The sequence below is a fragment of the Moschus berezovskii genome, chromosome 18 (assembly GCF_049115385.1).
Source record: "Moschus berezovskii isolate FMDL1 chromosome 18, NW_MosBer_1.0, whole genome shotgun sequence".
Lineage (NCBI taxonomy): Eukaryota > Metazoa > Chordata > Mammalia > Artiodactyla > Moschidae > Moschus > Moschus berezovskii.
The window spans coordinates 51,724,770-51,743,606 of NC_142477.1; the positions used below are offsets into that span (position 1 = coordinate 51,724,770).

General features: G+C 38.9%; 1 protein-coding gene across 1 annotated transcript in view; it reads left to right on the plus strand.

Moving 5' to 3' along the window:
* The first annotated feature begins 1,600 nt into the window (after positions 1 to 1,600).
* Positions 1,601 to 18,837, plus strand: part of NDUFS4 (NADH:ubiquinone oxidoreductase subunit S4) — a 122,870-nt gene continuing 105,633 nt past the window's right edge. Inside the window, exon 1 of the mRNA XM_055422058.2 lies at positions 1,601 to 1,739. Within this exon, the coding sequence (XP_055278033.1) occupies positions 1,642 to 1,739 (98 nt within the window). The 5' untranslated portion in view covers positions 1,601 to 1,641. The remainder of the gene's footprint in view (positions 1,740 to 18,837) is intronic.

Genomic DNA, 18,837 nt, shown 5'->3' on the forward strand with positions numbered 1-18,837 from the left:
CAATAACTTGAATGGATCTCAAAGGCACTAGGAAGAGTGAAAGAAACCAATGTCAAAAAGTTAAATATACTACGAGTCCATTTACATAACATTCTTGAAATATGAAATTATACAAATGGAAATAGTAGTAGTGGCCAGGGGTTGGGAGGTGGGTATATAAAGAGTAGCACCAGGGGAAATCTTTGTGGTGATGGAACAGTTCTGTATCTTGATTCTGTTAGGGGTTTCATGAATTGACACATGATAGAATGACAAAGGAATGCATAAACACTTTATATCAATGTCAGTTTCCTGGCTTCCATACTGTACAACAATTATATAAGATGTAATCAATGAGGGAAACTGGCTTAAGTTTGTACAAGAGCTCTCTGTACTGTTTTTGCAACTTCCTGTGAAATCTATTTCAAAATTAAAAGTTTAAAATAAAATTCTCTGTGAGATATCTCTTCCTTCATCTTTCTGTGCCTTTCCTCTTTCCCTGGATAAGGCTTTCTCTCTGGTACTAGGTGCTGTGGTGCTCAATATTTTTTTAAAAATTAATTTATTTTTCATTGAAGGATAATTGCTTTACACATTGTGTTGGTTTCTGCCAAACAGCGACATGAATCAGCCATAGGGATACCTATGTCCCCTTCCCTCTTAAACACCCATCCCATTTCCCTCCCCACTCAATCTCTTTCTTAACCCCTTCCCCTTATGTATTTCGTTTTCTTTTAAATGGCCTTAATGCAGAACCAAGGCATTCCCCATCCACCTGTTAATACTATTCTTTTAATAAAAATTGTTTTCACCTGCTTAATTTTAAAAGCAGGGGCATTCTAACTTAAAAAAAAGTTCTCTAAAATAGCACACCCCATCAACTGACCCTGCTTTTAATTTTGTAATCCATAATCATTGTTCTTAAGGTTAGTAGACCACAATACAAACATGTTTCTAACAATTTCCTCAGAAGACAATTTTTGCTTTGTATGTCTAGTATCCATTGATTATGATTACACGTTCAGGATTTACTGGGAAAAGATTGATATAAAATATTATGTTTCATAAGTTTTTCATATGAATACACACATCAAAAAAAAAAAAGCCTTTTGCCAGGCCATGTGTCTAGATTTTTCATTTGGAAAATATGATCATTATAACTATCAACTACAGAACATCAAACTGAATGCAGCCCTTTCCTGAGGGCTTGCAAACTGAATCTGGCAACATTTTGGAAAAGTACTACTTTAGGTTCTCAAGAACCAACCAGCCCTCTGGCTCTTATGGTGGGCTCAGCCCCTTATATTGAGTCCTTTGAAAAAATTATGAGTTGCAGGTGTTGAAATTTTCAAGCATTTTCTTTCGGTCTCTTCATTAACCGGTATGTAAATCAGTCCTAACAGACAAGGATTTTACTTTATGAGGCTGATATTTACACTTAATACACTTCTTGCATTTTTCTTCCGTCCATTTTCCTTCTTATCTCTTGCAACCAAACGTTGCACCTTTTTAAAAAACTCCATTATTTAACAAAACACCTAGCAATAATGAAATTAACCAACCCCCCCTGCCCCCACTCTTTTGCGTTGTGGTTCCATAGGCTTGAAAACGAAGGAAGCTTGTCCCTTGCGGTGATCCGTCCTAGTGTCTGCCTGTAGCAAGATGGCGGCGGTCTCAATGTCAGTGGCGCTGAGGCAAGCGTTGTCGGGGAGAAGGGTAGCGACTGTAGCTGCCGTTTCCGTTTCCAAGGTTTCGACCAGGTAACAGGATTGTGAGGCTTCTTCTTCAAGCTTCTCGGGTCTCTCTACCTTTGCGGAGGTCTCTGCTAGCTGGGTCCCGGAGAAGGCCTCGGGAAAACGTCCTTTGCTGACCCTTTCCTCGGGAGAGGGCGGGCGGATTTGGGGCGATCTAGGGGAGCTTGGCCAGGCGAGTGGGGGCGTGCATGCGGGGAGAGGGGAGGAGGACCCCTGGTTTCTTGGAACCTTGCAGTGCTGCTGCGGGAGAGGGTCTGGGGTATGGGGTTGTCTCAGAAGCTATGGACCGAGGCTGAGCCCCCAGAGAGGAGGCGGAGTCTCATTTTTCTTCCCCACTTTCCGAAACCGTCCATTTTTCACCTGTTTGCCCATCACTCCAGTTTTTACTGGAGGGTTGAATCTCTCTTTCCCTTCCACGACTTTAAGTGGTATTGATTAGGTTTCTGAACGGAAACATTTTATTTGTCACTGCTTGGGAGGAAAACTTGGTTGGAATTCAATGTTAGTAAAATTATCGCTGCTAGTAATACTGGAAAGTGATTTTTAAAAGGCTGGTGGTAATGCCGAGAGTTTTCCCATCTAGAATTTTATTAAAGCCTCACTGTAATTCAGAGATTGTTGTTATTCATTGTTTTGCATTGAAACATTTTTTGTGATTGTGTTTTCTTTTTTGACTGCATTACTTAATCCTTCATTTCCCTATTTTTCTGAATTTTCCTGACTTTAGTATAACACAACAGCTCACGTGCACACACGTACTATCTAGCATTTTTATCTGCAAAAAATTTATTATTTTGTTAAATTGCTATTTTCACAGCTTGTGAGTATAAATATAAACCAGGGTTTTTGTTGATTGTCTTCTACAGGAGTGCTTAGAACAGCGATGCAAAGACTAGATGGACAGAATTGAAGGGGGTGTGAGGGGTGGGAGTGTTAAAAATTGAAAAGAGAGTATTGAAATTAGTTTAGTGTTATATTAAATATAAAGGGAATACAGAGAGTTGGAAAGAGTTAATTAGAAAGGATTTTTGGACATAAGTTTTATTTAGGTTTTAAATAGTGGATGATGGATGGGAAAGATGCCCTAGGTAGGGTCAGTGGCTTATTAAAAGTCTTGAACGCAATATATACATAATACTTTTATTGTTGTTGTTTAGTTGCTAAGTCATGTCTGACTCTTGCGATCCCATGGACTGTAGCCCTCCATCTCCTCTGTCCATGGAATTCTTCAGGCAAGAATACTGGAGTGGGTTGCTATTTCCTTCTTTGGGGATCTTCCCGACCCAGGGGTGGAACCCTCATCTTTGTGTTTCTGCATTGGCAGGCGAATTATTTACCTCTGAGCCATCAGAGAAGCTTATATACATAATACAGTGTCATTGAAAAATATGTTTGTAATTAACTGTTCTACTTATGGGGAACTTAAAGAATGGAAAGTATTTCTCTAAAATACTCCACTGGTTAACCTAGGTCTAGAATAGAGGTGACCCAGATTAGCTATTCTCCTACATACTATGGAGATTAATTTTGCATTTCCAAGTAATTCACAGTAGCCCTAGAACTGAGAGCAAATTTGAAGGGTCCATGGCCAATCAAAACGTGGCTGTAGGAAATTCCCTGGTGGTCTAGGGGTTAGAAGGACTTCCCTGTAGCTCAAATGGTAAAGAATCTGCCTGCAGTGCAGGAGACCAGGGTTCAATCCCTGGGTTGGGAAGATCCTCTGGAGAAGGGAACGGCAATCCACTTCAGTATTGTTGCCTGGAGAATCCCATGGACAGAGAAGCCTAGTGGGCTACAGTCCGTGGGATCGCAAAGAGTCGGACATGACTAAGCAGCTAACACATGCTGCTGCTGCTGCTAAATCTCTTCAGTCGTGTCCGACTCTGCGACCCCATAGACGGCAGCCCACCAGGCTCCCCTGTCCCTGGGATTCTCCAGGCGAGAACACTGGAGTGGGTTGCCATTTCCTTCTCCAATGCATGAAAGTGAAAAGTGAAAGTGAAGTCGCTCAGTCGTGTCCGACTCTTCGCGACCCCATGGACTGTGGCCTACCAGGCTCCTCCGTCCATGGGATTTTGCAGGCAAGAGTACTGGAGTGGGGTGCCATCGCCTTCTCCAAACACACACTAGTGCTTAGATAAGCCACTATGAAGCTCTTTCACTGGGGAGGGCCCAGCTTCAATCCCAGGTGGGGAGCTAGGATCCCACAAGCTTCTGGGGCGTGTCCAAAAATAAACAAACAAAGCTTGTCTGTGCTGTATGTCTTAAGTCACAGATATTTTGTTAGCAAGTTATGTAGTTGAAGTTAAGATACTAGATTTTGGAAACTCTGGTAATTAGTCTTACTTATGCTGTGATTCATGGAGTTGCAAAGAGTCCAACACGACTGAGCGACTGAACTGAACTGATCCACATTTAAAGAGTTTCTGCTTGCCTGGAGAATGTGTTAGAAGAGATTTGAAAATAAAACTTTAAACCATGTAAAGATGAACTGTTTCAGATATTGAGTGAAGTTGCTCAGTCATGTCCGACTCTTTATGACCCCATGGACTGTATCCTACAGGTTCCTCCATCCATGGGATTCTCCAGGCAAGAATACTGGAGTGGGTTGCCATTTCCTTCTCCAGTGTCAGATATTAAAATTCTTAAAAGTCAAAGCAAATTTTAAACACAAGTGAAATGGTACACTTGTTTGCTTTCTTTACTATTTTTTTTTCTTTTTTTCCCTAAAGAGCTTGTGTTGTTAATTTCATCTTGAGGGAAATGTATGGCACTTTTCTCTTACATACTATTTGCTTTTTATCCTTAAACTTTTTTTACATTATGACTTGTGAGTAATGAGGATCTGGAAAGGTGGAGTGTGGAAAGAGAGCCAATTAATGGGGAAATATACATCTAAAATTAATTATATTTTATTACTTCATTTGCAAATGATGTGACATTTCAGATTATTTGAGTAAAATGAGAGGGGAGAATCAGTCAGGCCCTTGGTAAGGAAGGGAATAGTGATCTAATACTAAAAAAAAAAGAAATTTTAGCAGAAGGAAAGGAGCAGTTAATTGTTACATTAGCTTATTAATGTATGAATTTAACTGCAGTATATCTGTAAAAAACCAAAGAGACCAAAAACCAGACAACACGTACACACAAGAAAGAGAAAAAAACTAAATGGTGTAGTTGATTTCAGCTGATCCAGTTACTGAGCACCTGCTCTAGAGTGAGTGTGTTTCCAGGTGCTTCTTATTTCCCTGGACTGAAGGAGAAGGAAGAAAACCCTGGATGTATGGCCTATACTTTTCCTTACTTTCCCTGACTTTCCTAAGGGATTGTCCAGAGTAAGTTTAACTATTTAGATATTAGTCTTCTCCAGGGGATCTTCCCAACCCAGGTCTCTTGAACTGTGGGCGGATTCTTTACCAGCTGAGCCACCAGGGAAGCCCACGAATACTGGAGTGGGTAGCCTATCCCTTCTCCAGCAGATCATCCCGACCCAGGAATCAAACCAGGGTCTCCTGCATTGCAGGTGGATTCTTTACCAGCTGAGCTATTAGGGAAGCCCAGAGGAAAATGACGTTTTATTTCAAAATAGCGTATTTAGGGCTCAGGACATTTGATACAGTGTTTTTGTTTTCTTTAACCTGTTCATGTATACTTATCTCACCTAGCCCTGTTGTGTCACTTCTCTCGATTGGACTGTCTTGTGTTTACCTCAAATATAGCCCCTTAGGTTCTTCAGAGGGTGTACTGTTAATACTGGTGGGAGCTTAGTGTATGGGACCTTTTTGTGAGGGCTGTTTTGTATTGTATTCTCTTGGTCTATTTTCTTTTTCAGCATTAGATAAGCCAGTATGAAATTGTGAGTTTGCAGGAACCTTCCATGAGTAAGAGGAACTAAGTTTGATGAGAGTTCTCTGTATATTACACTTTGTTACAGAGAAACTGTCTCAGCCTAAATTTGAGAAACACTTGCTGTTTTTCAGTTGCTGTCATATCTGACTCTTTGGAACCCCATGGACTGCAGAAGGCCAGGCTTCCCTGTCCTTCACTATCTCCTGGAGTTTGCTCAGATTCCTGTGCACTGAGTCGGTGATGCCATCCAACTGTCTTATCCTCTGTTGCCCCTTCTCCTCCTGCTTTCAATCTTTCCCAGCATCTGGGTCTTTTCCAATGACTCGGCTCTTCGAATCAGTTAGCCAAAGTATTGGAGCTTCAGCTGCTGCTGCTGCTAAATCACTTCAGTCGTGTCCGACTCTGTGTGATCCCATAGACGGAAGCCCACCAGGAGCTATTAGGACATTTAAAGTCAGTAGATTGGCTTCTGCTGGATAAACAAATTCCTCTATGAAGGGCAGCTACTTTTTGCTGTTTGGAATGTATCTAGACCAAGTTTTGTGAGCTTGCAGTGTTTATAATGTGTTTTCTAATAGGTTTCATTATTTTGCTTATTTTCCTCATTAAAAATACACGTAAAATAGTTGGTCTGTTTTCATCAGTAGCAGACATATTTGTTGAATTCCTCTTAGGAGATTTAAAAACTAGTTAAATATTTTAACACTCTGAGCTCCTGCTCTAGAGTGAGTCTAGAGCACTCTCAGTTCAGTTCAGTCGCTCAGTCGTGTCCAACTCTTTGTGACCCCATAGACAATAGCACTGCAGGCTTCCCTGTCCATCACCACCTCCCGGAGCTTACTCAGACTCATGTCCATAGAGTTGGTGATGCCATCCAACCATCTCATCCTCTGTTGTCCCCTTCTCCTGCCTTCATTCTTTCCCAGCATCAGGGTCTTTTCCAGTGAATCAGTTCTTCACATCAGGTGGCCAAAGTATTGGAGTTTCAGCTTCAGCATCAGTCCTTCCAATGAATATTCAGGACTGATTTCCTTTACGATGGACTGGTTGGATCTCCTTGCAGTCCAAGGGACTCTCAAGAGTCTTCTCCAGCACCACAGGTCAAAAGCATCAATTCCTCAGCGCTCAGCTTTCTTTATAGTCCAGCTCTCACATCCGTACATGACTACTGGAAAAACCATAGCTTTGACTACATGCACCTTTGTTGGCAAAGTAATGTCTCTGCTTTTTAATATGCTGTCTAGATTGGTCATAACTTTCCTTCCAAGGAGTAAAGCATCTTTTAATTTCATGGCTGCAATCACCATCTGCAGTGATTTTGGAGTCCCAGAAAATAAGGTCTGCCACTGTTTCCACTGTTGCCCCATCTATTTGCCATGAAGTGATGGGACTGGATGCCATCATCTTAGTTTTCTGAATGTTGAGTTTTTTGTTTTTTTTTTAGCATAAAAGCCTGCTTTTACTTCTCTCCTGCTGCCCTTTCACAAATGTGCTCGCCACCCGAATCCCTGATTCAAAGACAACTGAATGCCATAGACTACAGTTTGTAAACTCAAATGACTACAGGAGGGGGCATCCCTGGCGGTCCAGTGGCTAAGACTCAGTGCTCCCAATGCAGCAGGCTCAGGTTTGATCCTTGGTTGGGGAACTAGATCCTGCATGCTGCAACTAAGACCAGTCAAATAAATAAATACATATTTTTATGTATTAAAAATACATATTAAAAAAAAATGACTACAGGAGTCCAACAGGTCATGTAAATGAGTAGAAAATGCCAGATGGAGAGGGCTTGCTTTGCCAGAAACAGCCATGACAAGTGGCAGCTGACACTGGTCAGGAAGTGCTAAGGAGTTGGCAGGTGGGCTGAAGTGAAGAGCCTGGGCTCCATTCAAAGGGGTTTCTCTGCTGCTGCTGCTAAGCTGCTAAGTCACTTCAGTCGTGTCCGACTCTGTGCGACCCCAGAGATGTCAGCCTACCAGGCTCCCTTGTCCCTGGGAGTCTCTAGGCAAGAACACTGGAGTGGGTTGCCATTTCCTTCTCCAATGCGTGAAAGTGAAAAGTGAAAGTGAAGTCGCTCAGTCATGTCCGACTCATAGCGGCGATCCCATGGACTGCAGCCTACCAGGCTCCTCCGTCCATGGGATTTTCTAGGCAAGATTTCTGGAGTGGCTGAATGTTGAGTTTTAAGCCAGCTTTTTCACTCTCCTCTTTCACTTTCTTCAAGAGACTCTTTAGTTCTGCCATAAGGGTGGTGTCGTCTGCATGTCTGAGGTTACTGATATTTCTCCCTGCAGCCTTGATTCCAGTTTGCTTCATCCAGCCCAGCATTTCTCATGATGTAGTCTGCATGTAAATTGAATAAGCAGGGTGACGATATACAGCCTTGATGTTCTCCTTTCCCAATTTGGAACCAGTCCATTGTTCCATGTCTGGTTCTAACTGTTGCTTCTTGACCTGCATACAGGTTTCTCAGGAGGCAGGTAAGGTGGTCTGGTATTCCCATCTCTTTAGAATTTTCCAGAGTTTCTTGTGATCCACACAGTCAAAGACTTTGGTGTAGTCAGTAAAGCAGAAGTGTATGTTTTTCTGGAACTTTCTTGCTTTTTCGATGATCCAACAGATGTTGGCAATTTGATCTCTGGGTCCTCTGCCTTTTCTAAATCCAGCTTGAACATCTGGAAGTTCTTGGTTTTGTTATAAGCCACAAAGATGGTTAGATTGTCTACTACCTCAGCATAACAGCCTATACTGAGTCTTACACATACACATAAAAATAGGCAGGTTTTGGTATATGCACTGATATATCAGTAATTAGGTCACAGGCTTTTGGAGGGATGGAACATTTTTTAATTTATTTTTCTATACTTCATAGCACCTAGTGTAATGGGCCTTATAGTAACAAGTCAACGCTTATCACATAAATGAGTAAATAACCTGAACCCTGTATACGAGACTGCAAAAGAGACATAGGCATATAGAACAGTCTTTGGGACTCTGTGGGAGAGGGTGAAGGTGGGAAGATTGGGGAGAACGGCATTGTAGCATGTATTTTATCATAAGTGACCAGTCCAGGTTCGACGCATGATACAGGATGCTTGGGGCTGGTGCACGGGGATGACCTGGAGGGAGGATATGGGGAAGAGGGAGGTGGGAGGGGGTTCAAGAAAGGGAATACATGTACACCTGGGGCGGATTCATGTCAATGTACGGCAAAACCAACCAATATATTAATGTAAGGTAATTTGCCTCCAATAAAATCAGTAAAAAAAAAATGAGTAAATATATATTCAGAGATGGTAAGGAAAAGCAGGAAGCCATAGGTAGTAGTTCTGTTAATAACCTCACAGTAAAAACCAGGTAGGCAATAACCTACTAAATGTGGATATAAAATATCTACAACACACATTCTTTTCTAATCATTTGCAGTGGTCTGAGTTTAGGATATTCACCTAAAACCCTGTTAACTTCTGGATTGAAGTTGTCTCGTGAATAGATCTTTTTTGTATTCATACATTTCTCTGAGAAGTGTCCTGATTCCTCCTTTGTTTTCAAATTTAAAAAAAGACATGGAAATGAATTTATTTGAGAAAGTGTACTTACGGAACATCTGAACTCTTTAGGAATAATAGTAACTAAAGGTAATTATTAGACTTGCTATCTGCAAGCTACTTGAAGTTTTTAAAAGTTAATAATAGTACATGGGACTGAGTGAAGATAAATGAGCCAGCTTGGTTCCTGTATAATACATGTTAGAAGAAGCCTCTGTTGGGGGATAGGGTGGATACAGGATAAGACCATTTCAAATGAAAAAGCTTCTAAAATATATCCTTTGGTGAACATTGAGAATCATTTTTGTGATGTTTATTTGAGTACAAATTAATAATAGCAGTTAACATTTCTCACTTACTGTGTATTAGCCACTGGGCCAAGGACTTTACCTTCGTTATCCCATTTCTCAAAATAACCCTACGAACTTAGGTGTTTTTATTCTTATTTTTCAGATGAGGAAACGTTTTTAAGTCTATGTTACTAGGAAATAGTCTGACTTAGCTAAAGGAATAAGTGACTTCTGCAGGAAGAAATATTATGTCTGATAATAGTAACCTACAACTTGTGTCTTCTCTGTTTATTTTCCTTTTAGCAAGGCGTATTTTTTATTTGAAAGAATATCTGATGCTCTTTACTTTCACTCCACTGTTCCTTTTATACAATGAGAGTCTCCGATTTTCTTTTTTTTTTTTTTTGTGGTAAGGATCTTTCCCCTAAAGTTTGTCATTATTTCTGATAAGAGACTATAGGTAACTTCATGATTATACTGTCTTTCCCTCTTAAACAAAATACATGTAATGTATATTGAACAAGGTATACTGAACATATTTTTCTTCCTTATCCTTGTGATCATTGGGAAAAAGTTTTTGTATTCTGCTGCCTTTAAAAACTATCAAGTGTCTGCTATGCTTTCTGAGTTCTTGTGTCTGTTTTTTAATAGTGTTTTTGTGTCCTTCCTTGACTGGTTTGCTCCCCTTTAGCTTTTCCGTTACTGCTTTTCATTTATAGTGGATTTGAATACCGAGCAAATAAACCTATTAGAATTTTGTATAAAATAGAATTAAAGCTTTGTTGGTGGTTGAAATTTACTTTATTGTGATTACAGCCTTGAACTTTTTAAATGTTGACAGATAATACATATAATTGTTGTTGTTCAGTCACTAAGTTGTATCTGACTCTTTTGTGACCCTATGGACTGCAGCCCATCAGGCTTCTCTGTCCTACATGAGCTCTTTATTATAACTTTTTTTTCAGTTTGCAGTATCCGGACACCCTGATGGAATCTTTGCAGTGATCATATTCTTCATAACAACTTTCATCGGAATCTTTGGATATTTTAGCAAACTATTTGAAGTCTTTTGTCCTTTAAGTAATGGCATGAGAACAATTCAGAATTTCTGTTTCAAATTCTGTTACTGAGTATTTTAATAGATTAAATATTAAATTTAAATTATATTAAATATTTAATTTAAATTATATTACATAGTATTTCATAGATTAAAATATTAAGGTTCTTTAGAACTAGTTGCTCAAATGTGACCTTTTTTTCTTGACTTTACGCTCTAGACTTAAACTTTTTTCTTTATGGGATCATGCTCTAGTTTAGTTGTTTTTAAACTCTTGCTATGCATCAAAATCACCTGTTGTGTGCATAAATAATTCAGATGTCTTGGTCCCAGGATATATTGGTTCACTAAGTTTAGGTTGAGTTCTAGCTCTGTAGTGATTCTGAAGGGAAGGGAAGACTGAAAACTGCTATTTTTGTTTAATACTTTCCATGCTATATTTTGAAGGACGTCAAAATACATTTTACCTTAGGTGGAGATTTTAAAAAACCAGCAAAAATGCTTCTATTTTTGTATAGTTTCCTAATCTAAGTTTTATGTTTTTTACCCATGTATTTTGTAGAGGCTTTTTCTAGGAGATACTTTCCTTTGAGCCAAAGCAGGCATTTTGATAATTTTGGAGAAAGCAGGCCATGTTACTCATTCTCCAGAGACTCTTGTTCTTCCTTTTGGAAGGGCTCAGGTTTAATATAGCGCAGCTGTTGAACTCTGCCCTTCAGAGTTTTAAGAAGAAAGTGTTTTATCCTTTAAAATGGAAATGACTTTTTTAGGGAGGTGGTCTTTGGCTGGATATAGTTCTCTAAGAAAGCTTTTCTAGAGTTCTTTTGTTTCGGTGATTTTTTAGAATTGTTTCCGATGTTTGAGAGCACTGTCTCTGAGAATAAAGATCTGGCTGCTTTTGTAATGTGTTTTGCTATCCTTAACAAAGCTAGATGAAGGATTTAATTCTTTGTGTTTTCTGGGACTCAAAAAGATGTTCTTTTCTTTATTCAGCCACTCCATACATAAGTAAATGGTCCTTGAATAGGTTTACTAGACAAAAGATCCTGTTCTAGATGACTGTTCAGTAAGCCATATGCTTCTCCTAAAAATGTCAGTCTGTCCTGATGAGCTTTAAAGTGAATACAGATGTTTTGGCTCTTTTGAGGACTACCACCCTTTGTGTGGAAAGATTACTTTTTCAAGAAATTTCTTCAATATAGTTATAGAAGTTTGCGTGAAATTTATATTTGTAACTTTCGTCTTTTATGTCTAATGAAATTAGATTTAATTAGTCATTAATAATTTGAATTTAATGTCTTTAGTACAAATGAAATTTAGAGAAATAAAATAGGTTTTAAAAAGGCTTTTGTTAAGGTTTTGTATTTATTTGGTTTTTTTAAAATTGGAAACTTAGAGTACTATTAAATATTTTTGTGCAATGAAAGGTGATATTTTGACACAAAGGGATACCTTTTTGATTGGGATACCTTTTTGATTTTCAGTGTCTTCTACTTTGGTAGGTTAACTGTAGAAGTTACAGTTCATAGATTCATAGAATGTTTGAGGTTGAAGAAAACTCTTGGATCATCCTGTCTGATCCTTTGTTTAATGCCGGAATCCTCAGAACTTTCTGCTTCTTGATTTTCTAGCACTTGAGGGATATATGGTGAATTTCTGGTAGCCTTAGAAAGCCCTCTGTACTTTTATTTAGACTTACTGGTAAATGAAGTTTCTCTTTAATACTGTATGGAAAAATTGTAAGCCTTATACATATGTCAGCCCTTCAGTTAATTGAAGACGTTTGTCATCAGTCATTCTCCCTCTGAGTTCTTGCTCCAGGCTTAGCGTGTCTAGTTTGTTTACCCTTAATTAATGACCAAGTTTCCTAATGCTTTACTACTTCTTGGTACTCCTTAGGATGTATTTCATTTTTCCGGTATCTATCTTTGAACTATATACTGTATTTTTAACTAAATGAGGTGATCAAATGTGATAGTTTACCAAATTGAAATCATAAAAGAGTTAACTCTTGATTGGATTTAACATTTTTAAATTTTTTTAATTATTAAGAAAAATTCACTATCTTCCTTTGGTGAACAGTTTTTAGAATTTTAACACATGTATAGATTTGTGTGATTACCTAGTCATCAGGGTACAGAATAGCAAAATACTTTACCCCAAAAGACTCCTCTACCCCTGTAATCTCTGGCAACAAATAATCTTTTCTTCATCTCCTTAGTTTTGTGATTTTGAGACTGTAATATTAATGGAACCATATGGTATACAACCTTGTGAAAATTGGTTTCTTTCATTCACCATAATGCCTTCGAGAGTCTTCTAAGTTGTGTGTATCAATAACTCATTCTTCTTATTGCTAAATAATATTCCATTGTTTGAATGTACCACAGTTTATCCATTTATTCCCTGGAAGGTCTTTTGAATTATTTCTAGTTTTTGGCAGTTGTAAATAGAGCCACTTTTAAACATTTGTATACGAGATTTTGTGTAAACATTTCGTTTCTTTAGCATATATATCTTGGAGGGAGATTCCTGGGCCATAGGTAATACACTTTTGCGGGGGGCTGTTCTGGGTCTTCATGGCTGCGCATAGGCTTTTTTCTCGTTGCAGTGAGTGGGGATTTCTCTTTAATTTTGGTGTGTGACCTTCTCATTGAGGTGGCCTCTCATTGCAGAGCATGGGCTCCAGAGTGCAAGGGGGCTTCAGTGGCTGCAGTGCATGGGCTCAGTAGTTGCAGTTCCTGGGCCTTAGAGCACAGGCTCCATAGTTGTGGCACATGGGCTTAGTTGCTCCGCTGCATGTGGGATCTTCCCAGACCAGGGATTGAACCAGCGTCTCCTGCATTGACAGGTGGATTCTCTACCACTGAGCCACTAGGGAAGCCTCAGGTAATATACTTTAACTATAAAGTTAAAATATACTGCAAAACCATTTTCCAGAGTAGTTGTACCATTTTGCTTTTCCAGCAGCAATGTATAAAATTCAGTTGCTTTGTATCTTTATTAGCATTGGTATTGTCAATATTTTTAAATTTAACCATTTTAATTCGTTGTATTTTTTAAACTTTATTGAGACATAATTACCATATTATTCACTCATATAAAATGTATGATTTGATGGTTTCTAGTATATTTACGGGCTTCCCTCATAGCTCAGTTGGTAAAGAATCTGCCTGCAGTGCAGGAGACCTGGGTTCGATTCTTGGGTTGGGAAGATCCCCTGGAGAAGGAAATGGCAACCCACTCTGGTATTTTTGCCAGGAGAACCCCATGGACAAAGGAGCCTAGCAGGCTACAGTCTATGGATTTGCAAGAGTCAGATACGACTTAGCGAAGTTGTCCAACTGTTCACTGTCAGTTTTAGAACATCACTCCAAGAAGAAATCCTGTGTTCATTAGCCATCACTATGTGTTTTTCCCTTTCCCTAGCTCTAGCCAGCCATGGATCTGCTTTCCGTCTTTTAAGTTTGCCTACTCTGGGCATAATCATATGTTACCTTTTGTGACTGGCTTCTTTTAATGTTTTCCAGGTTTATCTGAATTGTAGCATGTATCAGTACTTTATTCCTTTTTACTGATGGATGATATTCTGTTAAATAGACATATCGAACTATTTATCCACAAGTTGATGGACATTGGGAGTGTCCACCTTTTGGTTAGTATGAATAATGTTCTATGAACATTGGCTTCCCAGGTGGCCCAGTGGTAAAGAATCTGCCTACCAGTGCCAGAGACACCGGAGACATGGGTTCAATCTTTGGATCAGGAAGATTCCTCTAGAGGAGGAAGTGGCAACAACCTCTGGCATTCTTACTGGGAAAATTGCATGGACAGAGAAGTCTGGCGGGCTGCAGTTCTTGGGGTTGCAAAGGCACACAGCAATACTGTGAACATTTGTGTACAGGTTTTTGTGTGGCACAGGTTTTCATTCTTTTGGGTATATCCAGATTAGTTGAATTGCTGGATGATATGATAACTTTGTATTTAGCCCTCTGAGTAATTGCCAGACTCTTTCCAAACTGGCTGCACCACTTTACATCCCCACCAGCAGTGAATGAGGGTCTTCACAACCTTGCCAACACTTATTATTGTTTTTATTATAACTGTCCTAGTGAGTATGAAGTGGTATCTGGTGGTTTTGATTTGCATTTCCATTATGGATAACTCATTGTGGTTTTAATATGTATTTCCCAAGTGTCTGTTATACTTTTGCCCATTTTTAAGTTGAGGTGTCTGTTTTCTTCTTGTTGAATTTTGAGAGTTCTTAAAATACTCTGGCTATAAGTCCTTTGTTGGATATGTGGTTTGAAAATATTTTCTGCTCATCTGTAGCTTTTCTTTTCATTCTTTTAACAGTATCTTTTCGAGATTAAAAGTTCTTAATACTGATAAAGTCCAGTTCACCAGCTTTTTTCTCTTATTTATTGTACTTTTGTTGTTGTATTTAAGAACTCTTGGCCTAACCCTAGGGCATGAATATTTTTTACTCTGTTTTTTTATTGAGGCTTTGAAATGTTTTTATTCAGATCTATGATCATATTGTGGAGAAGGAAATGGCAGCCCACTCCAGTGTTCTTGCCTGGAGAATCCCAGGGACGGGGGAGCCTGGTGGGCTGTCGTCTATGGGGTCGCGCAGAGTCGGATATGACTGAAGCGACTTAGCATGCGTGCATGCATGCATGATCATATTGAGTGAATATTTTTATAAAATGTGAGATTTAATTTGAGGTTAATTTTTTTGCATACAGATGTACGTTTGTTCCAACACCATTTATTATAAAGATTATTCTTTTATAATTGTTTTTGGACCTTTGTCAATGTTCAGTAATATGTGTCAGGGTTTATTCCATTGATCTAAATCCCTTTGCCATTACCACACAGACTTTGATTACTGTAGTTTTATGGTTAATGTATTGTAATTGAGGAGTTGTGATTCTTCCAGTTTCATTCTTCTTTTTCAAAAACTTTTTAGCTATTTGAGTTCCTTTGCTTTCCATCTAAAATTTAGAATCTTTTTTTTTTTTTTACAGACTTTTATCTATGCATCTACAAACATACACACACATACACAACTGTAATGGAGGATAGTGTTTTGAATAAGATTATACAATGGCAAGCCACTCCAGTACTCTTTTTTTTTTTTTTTTTGAACAGAGGAAAATTTATACGTCGAACCTGGACTGGTCACTTATGATAATATACATGCTACAATTCCATTCTCCCCAATCATTGCAAAAATTTAGAATCATTTTATCCATATCTCTGAAAATTCCAGCTGGGATTTTGATTGGTATTGTTTTAAATCTGTAGATTAATTTGAAGAGAGTTGGACCATAAAGAACGCTGAGCGCCAAATAACTGATACTTTTGAATTGTGGTGCTGGAGAAGACTCTTGAGGGTTCCTCAAGATCCCATCAGCAAAGAGATCAAACCAGTCAATCCTAAAGGAAATCAGTCCTGAATATTCATTGGAAGGACTGATGTGGAAGTTGAAGCTCCAATTCTTTGGCCACCTGATGTGAAGAGCTGACTCACTGGAAAAGACCCTGATCCTGGGAGAGATTGAAGGCAGAAGGAGAAGTGGGTGGCAGAGGATGAGATTGTTAGCATCACTGACTCAATGGACATGAATTTGAGCAAACTTTGGGAGATAGTGGAGGACAGGGAAGCCTGGTGTGCTACAGTCCATGGGGTTGCAAAGAATCAGACATGACTTAGCAACCATACAACAACAACAGAATTGGAGGATAGTTGTCATTTCTAAAAATAAAATATTTATTTGGCTGCACTGGGTCTTGGTTGCATGCACACTCTTATTTGTGGTATGAGGATCTAGTTCCCTGACCAGAGAATGAATCAGGGCCCCATGCATTATGAAATTGGAGTCTTAACCACTGGGCCACCAAGGAATAACTGAGTTGTCATTTTTATTATGTTGACTCCTCCAATCCATATACATGGATGTGTCTTCATGTATTTATTGATTTTTTTTCATTGGTGTTTCATAGTTTTGAATGTGCAGATCCTATATGTTTTGTTCTATTTATGCCTACATGTCTCAGTTTTGGGGAGCTATGGTAAATAGCCTTGTTTTTAAGATTTCAGTTTCTAATTGAACATGTATAGAAATAGGATTGATTTTTGTGTGTTTGACTTTTCAGGCAACCTTGCTAAATTCATTCGTTAGTTCTCTATGTATTTTGTAGATTCTTTGGGATTTTTTAAAGTAGGTAATCATGCGTTCTGTGAATAGGGGCAGTTTATTTCTTCTGTCCAATGTCTGCACCTCATTGAGGTTGTGATTCTATTAATAAGAAGGTAGGACCAACACCTCAATGAATGGAGAAAAAGATTTTGTTGCTTCTAGTTTTTTTCTCTTTTAGGTTTCCATGTATACCACTTGGTACACGAGAAAACAGATAGAAAAAAAATGGATGATTTATACACTCACACATTTCTGTTAGTTCTCTTTCTAGCTTCTTGGGATAGGATGTTTCTCCTGAAGTGCTCATTTCTAAGTTTGCAGTTCCATTAAGTTTAGGCAAGGGATCAGTCAGTTCAGTTCAGTCGCTCAATCATGTCTGACTCTTTGTGACCCCATGGACTGCAGCACACCAGGCTTCCCTGTACATCACCAACTTTCGGAACTTGCTCAAACTCGTGTCCATCAAGTCAGTGATGCCATCTAACCTTCTCATCCTCTGTCGTCCCCTTCTCCTCCTGCCTTCAGTCTTTCCCAGCATCAGGGTCTTTTCCAATGAGTTCTTCGCATCAGGTGGCCAAATTATTGGAGCTTCAACTTTTATATCAGTCCTTCCAATGAATATTCAGGGTTGATTTCCTTTAGGATTGACTGGTTTGATCTCCTTGCAGTTCAAGGAATTCTCAAGAGTCTTCTCCAACACCACAGATCAAAAGCATCAATTCTTTGGCGTTCAGCTTTTTTATGGTCCAACTCTCACATCCATACATGACACTGGAAAAACCATAGCTTTGACTGTATGGATCTTTCTTGGCAAAGTAATGTCTCTGCTTTTTAATATGCTGTCAAGGTTGATAGTTATAGCTTTTCTTCCAAGGAGCAAGCATCTTTTAATTTCATGGCTACCGTCACCATTTGCAGTGATTTTGGAGCCCATAAAAATCTTTGTTTTTTGAATGTTGAATTTTAAGCCAACTTTTCACTCTCCTCTTTCACCCTCATCAAATGGCTCTTTAGTTCCTCTTGGCTTTCTGCCATAAAGGTGGTGTCATTTCCATATCTGGGGTTATTGATATTTTTCCCTGCCAAGCTTGATTCCAACTTGTGCCTCGTTCTGCCTGGCATTTCACATGATGTAATCTGCATATAAGTTAAATAAGCAGGGTGACAATATACAGCCTTGATGTACTCCTTTCCCAATTTGGAACCAGTCCATTGTTCCATGTCTGGTTCTAACTGCTGCTTCTTGACCTGCATACAGATTTCTCTGGAGGCAGGTAAGGTGGTCCTATATTCCCATCTCTTTCAGAATTTTCCACAGTTTGTTGTGATCCACACAGTCAAAGGCTTTAGTGTAATCAGTGAAGCAGAAGGCAAGGGATACTAGAGGGAAAAATAATATGGCAAACTCGTCTCTGGTTGAGTCATACTTTGAATTCTGATAACCTTTCCCTAATCTGCTTGCTATTTACTTTACAGTGTTAAAATAACTTTTCCGTGTATCATGTCCAGAGATTATTGCATTCAGTGGGAAAGACAGAATAGAGTGTGCTTATTATATTTTATCATGGCCAGCCAGCCTAGAATGAATTATCTAGTTCTAATATTGCTCATATTTTAGCACATCTGAATAAATTTAACAGATCAAGTGACTCCCAACAGTTCTTCATACAATCATACTCTAAACCATTGATTCTCTACTGTGGTGGGAGAAAGAATCTTAGAAATGGGCCAGAGAAAGGGTTTCAAAGAAAATACATGTTCCCTTGGTAGAAAATTGTGACATTTAATAAACGATGGAAGATTGTTGCCCATGTTAATTGGCAGAAAAATACGTCAAATCCTTGGTTTAGACCACCAATCAATAGATCTTAATTTCTTTGAGAGGGTATCGAAGTCAGAGTTTTATTTTGAGTAACTGATGGAAGTTTTGTTGACTTCCTTCTAGAGATGTGCATATCTCTAGAAATACGTAAAATTGAGAGTTGAGATTTCTAGGGGATACATGGATCCCAGGCTTTGTAGCCCTCCATAGAGAGCATTAGATCTTATGCAATATTTTCTTTATACTAGCTCTCGTTTTATACTGTTCTCAGTTACCTAGAAACTAGAAACCCAAACAACTAGCACAGTCAGGAAAAGGCAATTGACTTATAT